General features: G+C 44.7%; 2 protein-coding genes across 2 annotated transcripts in view; both read right to left on the reverse strand.

The window, feature by feature from the left end:
• Positions 1-9,558, reverse strand: part of LOC111836347 (uncharacterized) — a 146,628-nt gene extending 137,070 nt beyond the window's left edge. Inside the window, exon 1 of the mRNA XM_072703412.1 lies at positions 9,501-9,558. The gene's annotated coding sequence lies outside the window, so the exon portion shown is untranslated. The remainder of the gene's footprint in view (positions 1-9,500) is intronic.
• On the reverse strand, positions 5,958-9,632 carry LOC140581266 (uncharacterized). Its single transcript, XM_072703424.1, has 2 exons — positions 9,501-9,632; positions 5,958-7,929 (listed from the first exon to the last, which is right to left on the reverse strand). The coding sequence occupies exon 2, from the start codon at positions 7,661-7,663 to the stop codon at positions 6,239-6,241; it is 1,425 nt and encodes a 474-aa protein (XP_072559525.1). The 5' UTR covers positions 7,664-7,929; positions 9,501-9,632; the 3' UTR covers positions 5,958-6,238.
• Between the last annotated feature and the right edge of the window lie 8,033 nt (positions 9,633-17,665).

Below are 17,665 nucleotides of genomic sequence, written 5' to 3' on the forward strand. Positions count from 1 at the left end.
AATACCACTCTACAAGAGTCTGAATTGCACTTCTGGAAATATGCAACACTGTTTGCATAGATAGAAAGAGAGAAGCCAATTTGTGCTCAAGTGTCTCAATATCCAAATTTTCCTCAGTCTCTTCAACCTCATCTGATCTCCTACTATCCTTTGAGATAACCCTGTCATGTGATAAGCCTGCTTCAAAATCTACTTGTTCATCATCACTTGCCTCATCTAAGGTGTTGCTTCTTCCTACACTTCGAAAATCGTTAAGTGAGCAATTTTTATGATTCCGACTACTGTGAGAACTTAAGGTTGGACGAACATTTGTGGTAAAGGTACATCTAACAATGGGACATTGCACAGCTTCGTGATTCTTTAAATGGTATCCAAGATGCTTCCAAAAAGTCTTTTCACTGCAAATCTCTTTTAAATCACACAATTCACATTGAAATGTTGAATTTGGTGAATTTTCGGTGTCTCTGTGTGATCTTGACAGGTGTGATCGTACTGCACCAGGAGTTTCAAACACACATACACAGTTTGTGTGAACGCAAGGCCAGCGAGCACCTTCTCCATGACGAAGGCGACAATGCTTCAGCAGCACCTCTTCAGATGAGCCAACAAATTTGCAGAATTTGCACTGCATGCAATCCACTCCTGAAACACAGAAACAAAAGACAAAAAAACATTAAGACATTTTAAATAATGAAAAAAGTAGCCTACTTTGCTACAAACGCTGTAATTTGTAATAATATTTTTAAATGACTTTTTGTTATATGTAGCCTACAAGTCACAATACTAAATCAATATAAGCTGATAAGGCAACATGTTAGGGTAGAGATTGAAGCAAGGTTGAATTGATCAATTAGAGCAAGTTTGTTAGGCAAACTACACTATACAGCTCATGTCCACTTAAGGTTATACAGTAACTCACTACAAAGTTCATAATCTATGCCCAACTCACCATGTCTCAGTTTAATGTTAAGGAAACCTTCACACAGCCCTTGTCGTTGTCTCACTACTTGCACACTGGCAGGCAAAGTGTGGCATGTATGCACAAACGCACCGCCACATTTAACTTTAATGTTACTAGCTAGCTACTATCCTTTCTTTCACTTGCAGATCCTTGTCTCACCAGCACTGTAATCCCAATTAAAGTGCATTCTTAAAACTATTGAGTTCTTCCACAAACAATTTGTTCACTGTAGTTTTAGCAATGTCCAGTTTGACAGCACTCATCTGGAATTCATTGTGTATAACTTATACTGCCAAGATTTCCACTTTGCTGTATCATGCGCTTTCTCTGTAGTCTCTTCCAGTTTTACCTCTCCAATTTGTATTACTACAATTTCAAACTTAAAGCATCCAGTCTGCTATTCTAACTCAACCAGCATGACAGAGTAAACTTCAGCCTTGTCCTTGTCAACACTCCACCTGTGTTTTTAGAGAGTTACTGAAATTATGTCAGCAGGTCCCTCCTTCGATTACCACCTTATCGTGGTTTTCGTGCCTCAGTCACCCTGGGGGCTATTTTGTCAGGGGCAATAGCCCCTGGTAGGGTCTCCCAAGGCAAAAAGATCCCAGGGGAGGGGCCAGACAAAGAGATATAGTTGGGCTCACCTCAACGCATAGCGTGGGTTCTGGAACCAATCTCCTGGAGAGGGGCTGGACGCTCTTTTCTTTTGGAGTTGCAGCGGGTGAGCGGCGCCGGGCAGGGGTCGGGCTACTGGTGGCCACGCAGCTTGGTGCATTAAAAATGGAGTTTACCCCGGTGAACGAGAGGGCTGTCTACCTGCGCCTTCGGGTCGGGGATAGGTCTCTGACTGTCATCTGCGCTTATGGAATGCCCGGCCTTCTTGGACTCCCTGAGTGGTGTGCTGCTTACCGTGCCACGAGGGAATTCCATCGTTTTGCTGGGGGACTTCAACGCTCACATGGGCAATGACAGTGTGGCCTGGAGGGGGGTGATTGGGAGGAACAGTCTCCCTGATCTGAACCCGAGTGGTGTTCTCTTACTGGACTTCTGTACAATGCATGGTTTGTCCATAACGAACACCATGTTCGAGCATAAGGGTGTCCATAAGTGGACATGGTACGAACATGCCTGGGGCTACAGGTCGATGATCGATTTCATAATCGTATCATCTGATCTGCGGCCTTCTGTCTTGGACACTCGGGTGAAGAGAGGGGCAGAGCTATCAACTGATCACCACCTGGTGGTGAGTTGGCTCAGGTGGCAGGGGAGGAAGCCGGTCAGACCTGGTAGGCCCAAGCGCATAGGAATGCTGGGAACGTCTGGCAGAGGCTCCTGTTCGCCAGAGCTTTAACTCGCACCTCCAGCAGAATTGCAACTGCATACCAGGGGAGGTTGGGGACATTGAGTCTGAATGGACACTGTTCCGGACCTCCATTGTGGAAGCGGCCGTACGGAGCTGTGGCTGCAGGGTGGTCAGTGCCAGTCGTGGTGGTAACCCTCGTACCTGATGGTGGACACCAGAGGTGAGGGGGGCTGTCAAGCAGAAGAAGGAGGCTTACCGGGAATTATTAGCCTGGGGGTCTTCGGAGGCAGCTGACGGGTACCGGCAGACCAGGCGGTACGCGGCTCAGGCGGTTGTGAAACCAAAAAACCGGGCGTGGGAGGAGTTTGGTGAGGCCATGGAAAGTGACTTTCGGTCGGCCTCAAAAAGGTTCTGGCAAACCATCCGGAATATCAGGAGGGGGAAGCAGCTCCTGGTTCCTAATATTTATAGTGGGGAGGGGGTGCTGATGACCTCACATGGGGACATCACCCGGAGGTGGAAGGAATACATTGAGGACCTCCTCAACCCTTCCTCAGATACATCTGCGCACACTGCCTTTGAGACATTTGAGGGCACAGAGCTCGGGGGTGCTGGGGGGGACTTGCCCATCACTGGGACTGAGGTGGCCAGGGTGGTTAAAGATGAGATCCACCCGGAGTACCTAAAGGTTCTGGATGTTGTGGGGCTGTCATGGCTGACACGCCTTCTCAACAGCATGTGCAGATCTGGGGCAGTACCACTGGATTGGCAGACCGGGGTGGTGGTCCCCTTATTTAAGAAAGGGGACCGGAGGGTGTGTTCCAACTATAGGGGGATCACACTTCTCAGCCTTCTCAGCCTTCCTGGGAAAGTCTATTCCGGGGTACTGGAGAGGAGGGTGAGATCGATAGTCTAATCTCGGATTCAGGAGGAACAATGCGGTTTTTGTCCTGGCCGTGGAACACTGGACCAGCCTTACACCCTTGTGAGGGTACTGGAGGGGGCCTGGGAGTTTGCCTATCCAGTCTACATGTGTTTTGTGGACTTGGAAAAGGCTTATGACCGGGTTCCCCGAGGTACCCTGTAGGGGGTGCTTCAGGAGTATGGGGTTGGGGTTCCACTATTGTGGGCAATTCGGTCCCTGTATGAATGGAGCAGAAGCTTGGTCCGCATTGCCAGTAATAAGTCGGACGTGTTCTCAGTGCGGGTTGGGATCCACCAGGGCTACCCTTTGTCATGGGTCCTGTTTATAATATTTATGGACAGGATTTCTAGGCGCAGCCAGGGTGTTGAGGGTGTCCAGTTTGGTGGCCTCAGGATTGCTTTTTGCGGACGATGTCGTCCTGTTGGCTTCATCTGCTGGGGACCTCCAGTGTGCTCTGGGGCGGTTTGCAGCTGAGTGCGAAGCGGCGGGGATAAGGATTGGAACCATGGTTCTCAATCGGAGTGGCGTCTGCAGATTTGCAGGTGCTTAACCGGTTCATCGTGGCTAAGAAAGAACTGAGCCAGAAAGCAAAGCTCTCGATATATTGGTCCATCTTCGTCCCTACCCTCACCTATGATCATGAGCTATGGGTAATGACCGAAAGAATGAGATTGCGAATACAGGCGGCCGAAATGAGGATTCTCCACAGGGTATCTGGGCTCTCCCTTAGAGATAAGGTGAGAAGTTTGGATACCCAGGAGAGTCTCAGAGTAGACGTCGAAAGGAGCCAATTGAGGTGGATTGGACATCAGGCACGGATGCCTCCTGGGTGGCTACCCGGAGAGGTTTTCTGTGCATGTCCTACAGGGAGAAGGCCCCGGGGCAGGACACGCTGGAGGGATTATATCTCTCGGTTGGCCTGGGAACGCCTCGGCATCCCCCCACAAAGAGCTGGTAGAGGTAGCTGGGGAGAGGGAGGTCTGGGTATCTCTCCTGAAGCTGCTTCCCCCACGACCCAAACCCCGGACAAGCGGAAGGTAATGGAATGCAACCTATTTTGGTGAAATTGTTTTTAAAAATCATCAAATCAGAGCAATAAATGGCATGGCTTAAATATACTTAAAAATCTAAGGTAATGTCAATTGCTCTACATAAAAAAAAACTGATCCAAACCGACATGTTCCTGACATGTTCGCAAGTTCGTAAGAATGACCCATATATTATTTATTTAATGGTTCAGCTTAAATTTGTCATCTACAGATTATTAATTTACAACAAAAATAATACTTGCAAGCAAATACAAAGTGAACGGTGTTTGATGAAATGATGGCAAAAAGAAATGTGAAGCCATTGCATTTGGCAAATGGCTCTAAAAAGGACTAAACTCTTATAAAACAAAACTTTTCGGGATTCCCAACTTTGATCAGCTGGCAGACTACCCCAACACTTTGGATGTAGCTAATTTCAGGTTTATAATGGAATTATATAGATTTGCCGTGAGATTTCTTGCATGAGCGTGAAGGTCTGAAAGTGAGCGTCACGCCAGATGCATAAACTGGCAACCCCTGATATTTTATTAACCTTTCATAAACAATATAGGAGGAATTTTTGTTCTTGTGCATGCCACCAGTTTTCATGTAGTTCAGGAACCTTTTCCCCCTTCAGATCCACATTGCGTATGAATGTTTCTTGCAGCTCATTTCCGGTGAGTTCCTTAACATTAGAATTCATGGAAAAATTAGGCTCTCCTCATGAGGAGCCCCCCCCCCTTACTCCCCACACAAGCTGCCCGCCCCCTCTCCAGCACCATTAACACCTTCTGTTTTGCAAATAAATCACAGTCACCCAGTCAAAGTTATCCCCCAGCCTGAAGTCACTTCTACTGAGGTCTGCACTAAAGTGTTTATCTAGCGGTATCTCATAAATACATGCTTTATATATTGCATATACATACACTACCAGTCAAATTTAGAACACCCAAATTTTTGCATTTTTTAATTGAGAAGTATGCAGTTTAATGTCTCATTGCACTCTGAAATGAAAGCATAGTACAAATAAGCAATTGGAGTTAAAAGAGAAATCATGGAATCAATTTATAGACCAAAATGTATTCTAAACTTCTGACTCAAAGTAGCCACCTTTGGCAGATATAACAGCAGAACACACTCGTGGCATTCTTTCTACAATAGAAATCAAATATTCTTCCCTAAACATTAGGCCACCACTGCCCTATGTCATTTGGGTTTATTATTTATAGTCTTACTCTTTCTTGTAATGGGTTGTAGAAAAATAACTAAAAAGAATGCAATTCAAACCCTTTTTTGTAAACTGTAGCCAAGATAGTATACTCAAACACTGTGTAATGAAGAGAAATTGACATACCTTTGTCTTCAATATGACAAGTTTCATAACATTTTAAGACGATTAAAAAAAATCACAATTAAAGCTCATGCGATGAAAATTATTCTTGTTCAGATGCTAACACAAAATTCACACAAAATTTTGTCTGAATAAACTACAATATATAACATATTCTCATGTTGCCTCCTAAAAATATGTTCCCAAATCAATTAATGTGCAGGAATGCTACCAATTCTGTCATTTTCCACCAACACTGACATCTGCACTTGTGGCCCTAGATAAGGAAAGGGCCTCTGTGTATTCTGCTTTGTGTCTTGCATGGAGCCTGAGGTCTGCAGCCAGCCTCTGACTGTAATGTCAGGATTCAGACTTCTTCCTCAGAATTCTCTGATTATTATTTCACGTGCCCGAATTCTCTTCTGTAAAATACACAACTGTGTAATTTTTCAGTAGTTTATAAAACTGCTTTGCAGTCGAAGTCTACCTTCAAAATATACTGTAACTATTAAAACACTGCCTCCGAATCTTTGTCAAACAAATCCTAAACATCAACAGGACTAATGAGGGGGACCCAACATACTGGTATTTCACAAATACAATTCAGAAAAATTCAAGAACCAACTTACTGGACTAACTGTGATAATGAACTGTCAAGTGAGTGCTTCTCAATGTGTCCTAATCGAGATCATCACTGGGAGCACTGGTAGGGCCTCTCTCCTGTGTGAATCCGCTGGTGATTCTTTAGGGTTCCTGACTTACTAAAGCTCTTCCCACACTGAGAGCACTGGTAGGGCCTCTCTCCTGTGTGAATCAGCTGGTGTTTCTTTAGGTTTCCTAACTCACTAAAGCTCTTCCCACACTGGGAGCACTGGTAGGGCCTCTCTCCTGTGTGAATCTGCTGGTGGACCTTTAGGGTTCCTAATTGACTGAAGCTCTTCCCACACTGGGAGCACTGGTAGGGCCTCTCTCCTGTGTGAATCCGCTGGTGTTTCTTTAGGGTTCCTAACTCACTAAAGCTCTTCCCACACTGGGAGCACTGGTAGGGCCTCTCTCCTGTGTGAATCCGCTGGTGGATCTTTAGGGTTCCTGATTGAATAAAGCTCTTCCCACACTGAGAGCACTGGTAGGCCCTCTCTCCTGTGTGAATCAGCTGGTGTTTCTTTAGGTTTCCTAACTCACTAAAGCTCTTCCCACACTGGGAGCACTGGTAGGGCCTCTCTCCTGTGTGAATCAGCTGGTGTTTCTTTAGGTTTCCTAACTCACTAAAGCTCTTCCCACACTGGGAGCACTGGTAGGGCCTCTCTCCTGTGTGAATCCGCTGGTGATTCTTTAGGTGTCCTAAATGTCTGAAGCTCTTCCCACACTGGGAGCACTGGTAGGGCCTCTCTCCTGTGTGCATCCGCTGGTGATTCTTTAGGGTTCCTAGCTCACTAAAGCTCTTGCCACACTGGGAGCACTGGTAGGGCCCCTCTCCCGTGTGCATCCGCTGGTGATTCTTTAGGGTTCCTATCTCACTAAAGCTCTTCCCACACTGGGAGCACTGGTAAGGCCTCTCTCCTGTGTGAATCCGCTGGTGGACCTTTAGGGGTCCTAAATGTCTGAAGCTCTTCCCACACTGAGAGCACTGGTAGGGCCTCTCTCCTGTGTGAATCCACTGGTGACTCTCTAGGTATCTTAACTCACTAAATCTCTTCCCACACTGGGAGCACTGGTAGGGCCTCTCTCCTGTGTGAATCCGCTGGTGGATCTTTAGGGTTCCTGACTGAATAAAGCTCTTCCCACACTGGGAGCACTGGTAGGGCCTCTCTCCTGTGTGAATCCGCTGGTGATTCTTTAGGTGTCCTAAATGTCTGAAGCTCTTCCCACACTGGGAGCACTGGTAGGGCCTCTCTCCTGTGTGAATCCGCTGGTGGATCTTTAGGGTTCCTAACTCACTAAAGCTCTTCCCGCACTGGGAGCACTGGTAGGGCCTCTCTCCTGTGTGAATCCGCTGGTGGATCTTTAGGTGTCCTAATCGACTGAAGCTCTTCCCACACTCAGAACACAGATGGGACGACTTCTCTGTACGAGTCTGCCTGTGTATTTTACAGTCTCTGTTTATATTGAAAGTCATCTCACCCTGGGAACCCTGTTGTGCTGTCAGTGTGTATGTACTGGCTTCTTCCAGGGTACTGAGTATGTCTGTACTGGGCTGAGTGGCACTGGGGCCAGCAGAAGCTGGTGAATCCTGGGTTGTGTTGATAGATCCGGTCCTCAGCTGTATGAGATACTCGTTGGGGTGAGATATTTTGATATGTCTGTGCAGGTCAATGTCTGCAATGTAGGAGAATGGATCCTGAGAGCAAGCAAAGGTTTGGGAGGATTCATCCACTCTCCTTGCTGAGGGAAGATGGAGACACAGCAGTCAGTACGGAGATGGAACAGGGTTAATAGACAAAAATTATCAGGAAAATAGTGAATAAGGCAAACATATCATCCAAAGAGCCTTCGTTACTCCATACGCAGTTCATGTTCACAGTGTGCTATTCACACTGCAATCTCTGACATGCTTGAACTGAACTACACAGAGCACCAACACTGCTGGTTTGAAATGGCAACTTGAAGTACAAACTATTACCTCCAAATACACCAAAACAACTGCGGTTTTGATGGTATGTGTTAACCCACTAGTGTCTGAGGCCTCTTTTCCACTTTCGGGGTAGTCTGACATGCCTTGACATTTTAAAATATTTCACCTATCTAAAAAACATTTATCCCAAAGTGTTACATGTGCTTTTATTCAGCACAAACTCAGCACCAATAATCTGAGACCACTTAGAATGTTGTTATTCTATTTTTTGTTAAAATCAACTTTAAACATATGCTTTCCAAAAACCTACTTTTAGACATGCTGAGAAATTGTAAAAAAAAAATCACATTATAGACATTTCTAGCCAAGACTTTTGAGCTCTGAAGCTTAGACACAGGGGTTGGCTACACATAGGTGAAAGAGACATTCTGAAATTTTATGTGGTTTGATTACTAAAGTGTTAGAACTTTAGAGTGACACTCTTTTTCTCAAAGTCAGTAGCCTTCACAATGAATATTGATGAGATAGGTCCTCCTCGCACCTGTAGTAGTTTGCATACTGTCAATAGCCCATCAGTCTGGAATGTCACTGCACCCCACACCCATCACTTTGGAAAGGCAGTTTGAAACGCGAGAAAAGTAGCAACAATAAAATCCCTTTCACAGTTTATTGGTAGATGGAATGAAAAATGAAAAACTGTGACCATATAAATATAGAAAGCGATAAATATGATGCAGTGACTATTATTAACGCTCTGGGGACAAGGGCATCGGCGACCGCATATCTTTCTCATGTATTTCAGTTTATATCTCGCTGAAATCATTATGTAGGATACTACATTATTTGTATTTTTATACATATCCCACGTTTATTTATACCAAAAACCACTTAACATTCTGCTGTTAGCCAATGAAACCTCCCCAATGATTATATATACTGTGGTTTTCCAGCGCTGTTTTTGATTATCAAAAGGTATAGGGTGTTTTATTTGCACACTTTGTGTTTGTTTTATTTGGAGAGTATATTTTACTTTTAGATTTCATACTTTATCTGTGCTGTTGATTAGAAAAGCCCGCAACTGTATAGCTTGTTAATAACCAATTCCGATTTTGTAAACCAACGCGCTACTCCAGTAGTCTTTTTTTCTAGATACTCTGTTACTCTCACTAAAGTAATGAGATTGAGCTCTTTTACACCGACTTCCGTTGTTATAATATTGAAGTAACCGTACTTTTACTCGAGTACAGAATTCGACTACTCTACCCACTTCTGCAAACATACAAGCATGTATTACGTAACTAAATGTCTCCCGGCGGAATGCGCAACTAGCTAGCTACATTAGCAGTCACAGCTACGAACCCATCCCCCACAAACGCCTTACCGTGCCGCAAATGCCTCCTCCTGTCAGTGACTCGAAAGTTGTTTCCCCAAACAGTATTTTCCTGTTCAGTCGTAATTAGACCCACGATTGTAACGTCTGCTGACTGCTGCAGCCTGGCCGAATAATTAGAAGGCTCTGGCTGCACACCTTCACCAGGAGGGTCTCCACTAGAAGGCCGGAAACACGTGATCTTCACAAGCGAGTCCGGACATGACATTATGCAAACTACGCCATGGAGGCAGTACCAGATATCACACGACCTCCACGCACAGCCCGGACTTGTTAGTGCGAGAGTGTTTTTTTATCTTTTCTGTTAAGTAATTTTTTTTTTTTTTATAATTTTTTATTTTTAAAATTAAACTCCTTTATTTCGTCTTCAACAAAATACAATATCCGAGCAGGGGGACAGCACAGGTAAGTCAAAACAGGCCAAACGTAAGAGTACAAAGTTTACAGGCACTTTTGGTCTTCACCTTCTATAGAATTAAAAAATAAAACTAAATAATTTTTAAAAGCTACAGTGTTGGGGAAGACCTTCATATAGCTACAGTTATGTTAATAAAATTTTGCAATTAAAATAATATTGTTGAGCAAGAATTCAGTATCCTTCTCTTCAAGGAAAACCGCAAACTTAATGGTGAGATACTCTAAGTGTGGTATTACATTTTGTGAAGATAAACAATTAAACAGAGTAGACCAAAAAGCATTGACCACTGTACAAGAGAAAAATAAATGTTCCTGGGATTCACTCTCATTATCAGAGAAAGAACATAAATCTTCCAAGTCGTCTAAATAGTGGGAGAGTGTTTAGCTTTGTCGAAAGAAAAAAGTGGGTAAAACAAGCAACAATAGTAGCATTCTAGCAGCTGGAGTTTTAGAAAGTTTTGACCGGTGTTTTTTTTCTCTCTCCAAATTTAGCTTTAGATTGATTACTTAAGCTTGGACTGACTGTATCCGCATACTCCCCTGTTCCAGAGTTCGTAGTTTCTAATTAATGCCATACAGATTTTGCTACTGGAAAATTAAAAAAATATTTTAAATATTTATTTAGTTCCGAATCTTTAGTGAACTAGGCAGCTCTGTTACAAATGTTACATGTGCTGTGAATTGAAGTAATTATTACTGTACATGACAATTATTCTTATTAATTGTACTATTTTAGATGCACATATCTATATGGGATGCTAATTCATAGCCGGTTCTGGATGAATGCAACACATGGACTGCCAGAAAGCTCCCTACAGACTAAAACAGAATGATGATCTGGATGACCTCGATCCCTTTCTTTTTGTGTTTCAATACAAAGAAGATATGGAACACTTTCTTAAAAACTGTGTTGATAATCAGCACCTCCGGGTCAACGCTATGTTTTTATTGCCTTAGAGATGAGCTGCAGTGCCCATCACTAGTGTTTATTTAAAGTTAATTTTTAAGAACTTTGCTTTAATAACCATATCATTGTAATAAAAATAGTTCAAAGTAGACTAAATTTTGTTTGTTGGTTTCCTAAGTTTATTATGTGGTTGCGATAAGCGACAATCACATATTGTTATTCCTTATATTCTTATTTTTTTTATTCCACTCACTTTTTCTAGACGCTCCTCCTACATTTTCTGCGGAAATGCATCTCTAGTTATTTATGCAATTGTGTATATTTTATATTTATATTAGTGCTGTCAAATGATTAAATTTTTTAATCAGATTAATCACAGGGTTCCTGTGGATTAATTTTGATTAATCATGATTAAATATCATTCATTTTTAATCTATATTAATCACATTTAATTTTGCATGAGCAAACAGACTCAAGAAAAAAGGGAATATATATGCACTTAACATGTTTATTGAACATCTTGAACATGAGTCGGATGCATTCCATCTGCCACAGAAGTGCAATACCATGGACCCATATCAAAAAGCAAGATTTTTTGCTTAGCCGGACAACTTGTCGGATTTAAGGTACCTCAGTTTAAATGGTCTTTATCTTCGTTCGCTTACAATTAGCACGAACTACTGTAAATCCGACAAATAATCCAACTAATCATGAAGTCCAATTCTAGCCTGGTTAATTGCCATTGTTAGCAGTATCAGTTGATAACACATTACGTGCGGTGCTTTACATATAAAACTCCGTAGCAACACATCCACAGATAAGTTGGACGGTATAGCGTGTGCGACCGATTTAATGAGCCACAAATGAGAAGTAGTGCTTACACAGTATAAGACTACAACTTTCCCTTCTGTTGGTAAAGGGCGCAGCCATCTTGGATTCTGAACTCGGGATCCTCTGAGCTGCTCCGAGATATTTCTTGGATGTCTGAGAAACGCCAAGAGCAGAGAAACGGGACCGCATGTAGTCACTTCCGGCTTCAAAACTCCGGAATCCGACTCGGAATACAAGTTCCGAGGGGAAATGGAACGCACTAAAACTACCCGAAATGGGTTGACAGAGACATTTCAGTGATTTGAATCATTCTGCGCTGCAGATGGGATAATTGCGTTAAAAATTTTAATCAGATTAATCATGATGATGGATTAATCCGCGTTAACCCGTTAATTTTGACAGCCCTAATTTATATGTTTCAAACATTTTATCAAATTCTATAGGAGCATTTCTTACACAGTAACAGAAAAGTAAGCCTTATGCTTAAGATCAAGCATAGACCATGACAAAAAGGTTTCATGACCAAAAACAGTGGAGACTTTACTGTAGAAGAAACAAGGCACAGGAGTCACAATATTTGATAGCAGCCACCAAATCCTGTGACCCCAAAGCAACAAGGGAAAAATCAGGGACACTGCAGTGAAAAGCACTTCAGGTGACTTGTCATCATTGTACATGATAATATTATAAAGATTTCATGACTGGGTTACACCATCCACCTTCAACAGAGGGGTCACAATATTTGATAGCAGCCACCAAATCCTGTGACCCCAAAGCAACATGGGAAAAATCAGGGACACTGCAGAGAAAAGCACTTCCGCTGCATCACCATAAATAGAAATTGTAATCCTGGAAAGATTTCATAACTGGGGTGTACAGGTCAGCTCTGTCAAAGGGGTGACTAATTAACACCACTTTCATCAGATTTTGTGACCTAGGTGTGGCTACTGAACAAGCAACAATGTACCGTTCATCTTCAGGCAACAATGTGCTGAGTGGGTCTTTAAAAAGACATGTTCATCGACTTCATACGCTTCAGACAGCTGTTGTCTCATTGTATCCAGCATTCTTACATTTGCCGACACTTGAAAATTGGCTTGCCACCTGTCAGTACTGGCATGGTCCAGTTTAATACAGTAAGGAGCATTTTATTCCAGCTCCAGTATGACACGATCCCACATTACTCGAGACAAGTGGCGATGCTATATTTAATCGTGACAGTAAATGTAGTGCACTACAATACAGAATATCACAAAATTGGCTGCATCAGCCGATTGGGTAACAGTTGTGTATCAGAATGTAAGACGGCAGTTAAGTAGCATAAAGTAAGATGATGAAACTGAGAAGCAGAACTATCGTGTTGTTTTTTTCGCAATTATGTCTTTGATATTTCCCTTACAGACATTGTAAAGTGGAGATAACTTAAAATAAAAATAAAAACAAAACGAAATAAAACTAAATAAAATAATATGAAGTAAAATTAAAGCGAATAAACGGGGAAATTAGACACAGCACTGCCGACGTGTTTCGGAGCTCAGAAATAGCCACTCTCGTACCCTCCTACATATTTTGCGAGAACATAAGTTAAATTGCGTTGCGTAAAATGGGGAGAGTGCTCGTGCACGTGGACGGGAACCTCGTGAACATGTACAGCAGTCACAGAATTCGATGGTCACAGAATTTGGTGTAACACCTGTTTTACAATTAGCGCAGAGTTTGTGATAGTAGAAATAAGCGTCTTTAATATCAGACCCGGTGAAAAAATCAAGCGGATTGTTTTTAGTCTTGTATCAGTGCAGCTTTTATGAATAACGTGTAAAACAGACAGAGATTTGCACATTTATGTATAGGCCTACATAGAAATTATATCTCTCCCATAGTAAACAGTCTGATTTTAGATCATCGCTAGTAATGTACAAAGTTTTTCCATTGTCAGATATAAATGTATTTGTAACGTATTGATTTCATCATGTATACACATTTGAATGTTTTGACTTTGACTGCTTATTGTGTTGAGATTTTTGTTGTAATTTCTGGTTATTCATATAGATGCACAAATAAATTCTGAAGGCTGGTTCGTCACTGGAGCTTAATACTTGCAATGTCTGAAGTTGAAGTTTATTGTCATATGTACAAAGTACAGCGTACAGAGTACAATGAAATTCTTACTTGAAAACCCCTCCCTCACAGACAAAACATAAGACATAATACACAGAAGACATAGAAGACAAAGTAGTGCAGCAGCAATAAATAATAAATAGGTAAAGTGTCAGTACATAGTGTGGAGTAAGTTGCTGTTACTGTGTGTTGAATAGCCTGATGGCACTGGGGTAAAAACTGTTCCTGAATCGAGTCGTGCGTGAGTGAATTGTCCTGAGTCTCTTGCCTGATGGCAGGAAAGTAAAAAGTGCCAGTGCAGGGTGGCTGGGGTCTTTCAGGATGCTCTTAGTTTTCCTGAGACAGCGCGTGTTATAAATGTCCGTTATTGCAGGGAGTGGTGTGCCTGTGATCTGCTGAGCTGTTTTCTTTTTTCTTTTTTCAGGGGAGAATGGTCAGATTTATTAAAGCTAACAGGAAGGGCACAAATACAAAAGTAACAGCTTAGTAGACTAATGTTGTGCAGAAAGGAAAAGCTCATTGAACCTTGAAGCGGATGCAGACGAACATGTTTCTGTTTCGTTTCTGTCAGTTAAGAACAAGAAAAAAAACTTCAGTGGGCACATGACCAGCAGAACCAGATGACTGAAGAGTTGAAAAATTTCAGCTTGGCTGACTATCTTGATTCATGTTATGACATGCTGATGATAGGGATAGAATTTGGGCAAACAGCAACGATCATGTATTGGTCCTGCACTGTTTCAGAAGTACTGGTTGGTGGTGCAGTGTGTTCCCTGCACTCATTAGGCTGAGCTGGGCTTCGTTTGAATGCCACAGTGTACCTGAGCATTGCGGCTGGCTGATGCATCCCTTCATGGCTACAGTCTCGGCTTTTTCCCACGGATACCTGCAGCCATGTCGCAAAGCAGGCGTCACCTCAAGGTGCCTCAAGGATCCTGGTTTGATTTGGATGACAGTGACTTCACTTTCCTCCAGTGGCTGACAAAGTGTGCAGATCTCATCCCGAAAGAGCAGACTGGGGGTTATGCTGCTGGGATATGCTGCTTTTATTTGTAAATTTGAAGATAAGAAACAACGCTTTCCTGCGACCCTGATCAAGATAAACGGTTAGAAGATGGATGGATGGATTGTTTTAATTACATTAATTTATTTGTGTCAAGCTGACCTTGAATGTATTGATAGTGTAAATTATGATACTCTCTGAAAAAGGTAGTCCCGAGTTGATAATTTTGTTATTCCTCTGCAATAATAGTAACTATTTGTCAATTCTGTGTGCTATTAAACAGGCAGAATGTCACATAATGTTATACTATTTAACCGCTATAATGATACATTATATGTGAGTCTTTAAAATGAATCTTTTCCCAGAAAGGTTAAGCAGAAGAGCCAGTAGGCAGGACAGTCAAACGTCGCAGAATTCCACGGGGGAGCAGGATGTCCCCCCATGTCCGATACAAAGCAGTGACCTGTAGCTTCTTTTTTTTATTTTTTTTTATATATATATTCCCTCCTCCACCCCCCCTCTGCGGAGGACTACTTTATTTGTATTTGTTAATTTATTTTATTATTTATTTATTTTATATTTTTATTTACTTCCTCAAAAGAAGGAGAGGGAGGGGGGGGAAACAAAGGAGAAGAAGGGGGGAAGAGAGAGACAGGGAGAGAGAGGAGAAAAAAAAAGGGAGAAAAGAAAAAAACAAAACAGATAATCTGCTTCCATGTCTGCTGAAAAGAGAAAGACAACAACCAACATCTGTACTAATCACAACGACCATCAAACGTTAAATGTTGTTGAACAGCACACATAACCAGCATTATAACACATGCCCAGAAACAACAGCCGATCAAGACAGTGTGTGTCTGTGAGCACGTGTCCGTGAGCACCTGTGTGCACACCTGTGTGTGTCAGCGCGCTGGTGTTCCTGAGGTTTCTCCATGTAAATGTCTAGTAGTGTGTGTGGGGAGCCACAGCCCCGCCCACCCAGGACATGAAGCTGACACGGAGGAGACCCGGGCACCAGACATCCAGAGCCCCCTCAGGGCACGGGAAGCCCAGGAGGACCACCGCAGGGACAATTGCAGCCCCCACCCAGAAAAGGGCAGAGGAGCGCTCTGGAAGGGGGCCATCCGGCAGCCACATCGCAGGAGCCCCAGGGGCCCGTGGCGGCAAGCACGCAGGCTCCGTCGGCGGCCGGCCACACCAGGGCAGACCGGACCCCGGGCCCAGAGGTCCAAGGGCCTCCCCACCCCCCAGCCGGGACCCGACAGGCAACCGCCGAGAGTGAGCCAGCACACACCAGAGCATCCAGCCCCGGACATCGAGAACCACCAACGCATCGGCAGCCGGGGGCCTCATCCACCAGCGGGGAGTGTGGCGGGGGGCAATAGAGCCTGAGATGTTATTTCAGGTGGAGTCTAAGACCCAACCTGACACATGCGTATAAACAAACAGGCGTACACAGACACAAGCATACGTTCCCACCCTCATGCACACATAAACAAATATTCACCCATTCACCCAACATGAAGACACACAGAAATGAACGCCGTACACACACTCACACTCCCCATATATACTCTATACTCCGAGATCCAGGCACCACCCCCCCCAGAGGGGCAATCCGCCACCAGACCTCGGAGATGGATCCCTTTTTTCCTCTGGCATGGGGACAAGAAGACCACCCCGGACCCCACAGCAGCCGAGAAGCCCACCAGCCCAGACCCCGACCGGACGGCCAGCTCTTCCCAGCCCCTGGCTCCAGATGGTGAACAGAGAACGGGGGTGTGAAAAGACCCCATGTCCCTCCGCCCGCTCATATGTGGTGTTGGTGTGTGTTGTTCTAAAGCGCTTTAAAACAGGGGAAGGGCAGGGCGCTAACCACCCTCTGCCAATCAGCACTTGGTGTCAGCTCGGCCCCTCCCCAGAACCCTCAGTGTCTATGTGCAACTTAAAATTGAGAAGTAGGCACTGGCACCAGAGGTAAGGCTGAATGAACAGACCGCCCTCTGGATGCCATTCCGTGTGCCCACCCCCAAGGCCCTAAATGTATGTGTCATGAGAGAGTAAGTAATGAGAGTGTCTAAGTTGTGATGTGTGATTGAGACACAGGTGGTCACGGGGGGTCAGAGGAGGAATACCTCCCCTGCATCCCAGCGACGCACCTGCACCTCAGAGCCCTACGTGTGTGTTGGAGTGACGGAGCGGGAGGAGGGAAGCATTTAGGGATGGGGAGGAAAGGATCGGGGGGGGGCAAAGTACCCCCCCTCTGGAGCCAGCTCCCCCACTGACCCCCATAAGCACCCCCCTTCCCCAAAATCCACCCAGGGCAGGAGGGCCGAGGCCCATCCAGTCCAGGGGCCTAGAGCAGCGGCACCACCGGGCACCACAGAGCCCAGGGCAGCCAACCAGACCCCACCACAGAGGGAAAAAACTACACCCACCCCACCATTCAGTCAACTCCCAGACTACATAAGACAATAGACACCCAGGTTGGGTCCATTCTCCTACTCTATTGAATTCCCCCCCACCCCCGCAGAGTGGATACCCCTAAGGCAGGGACCACCTGCGGACAGATGGTAACAACCTCCCCGCCAGCTAAAGAGGCCCCCAGCCCCTCCGACGCGCCGAAGGCCCCAGTGCACGCGCCAGCCCACACCCCGGCGACACACCCACCAGGACCCAAGCCCCCCCAGCCCAGCCGGAACCCCAGCCCGGAGGCAGAGCGCCCCCAGAACCCCAAGCCTGCCCCCGACCCACCCAAGAGCAGCACGGCCGCCAGGCCGGCAACCTACGTCCGCCGGCACAGGCTACCCCAGCAGCGCTGCATGCAGCCACCAGAAAGACGCCACCCAAGAGCCATCAAAGCCCCATCCAGGCCAGGAC

Source organism: Paramormyrops kingsleyae, chromosome 20, assembly GCF_048594095.1.
Source record: "Paramormyrops kingsleyae isolate MSU_618 chromosome 20, PKINGS_0.4, whole genome shotgun sequence".
Taxonomy (NCBI): domain Eukaryota; kingdom Metazoa; phylum Chordata; class Actinopteri; order Osteoglossiformes; family Mormyridae; genus Paramormyrops; species Paramormyrops kingsleyae.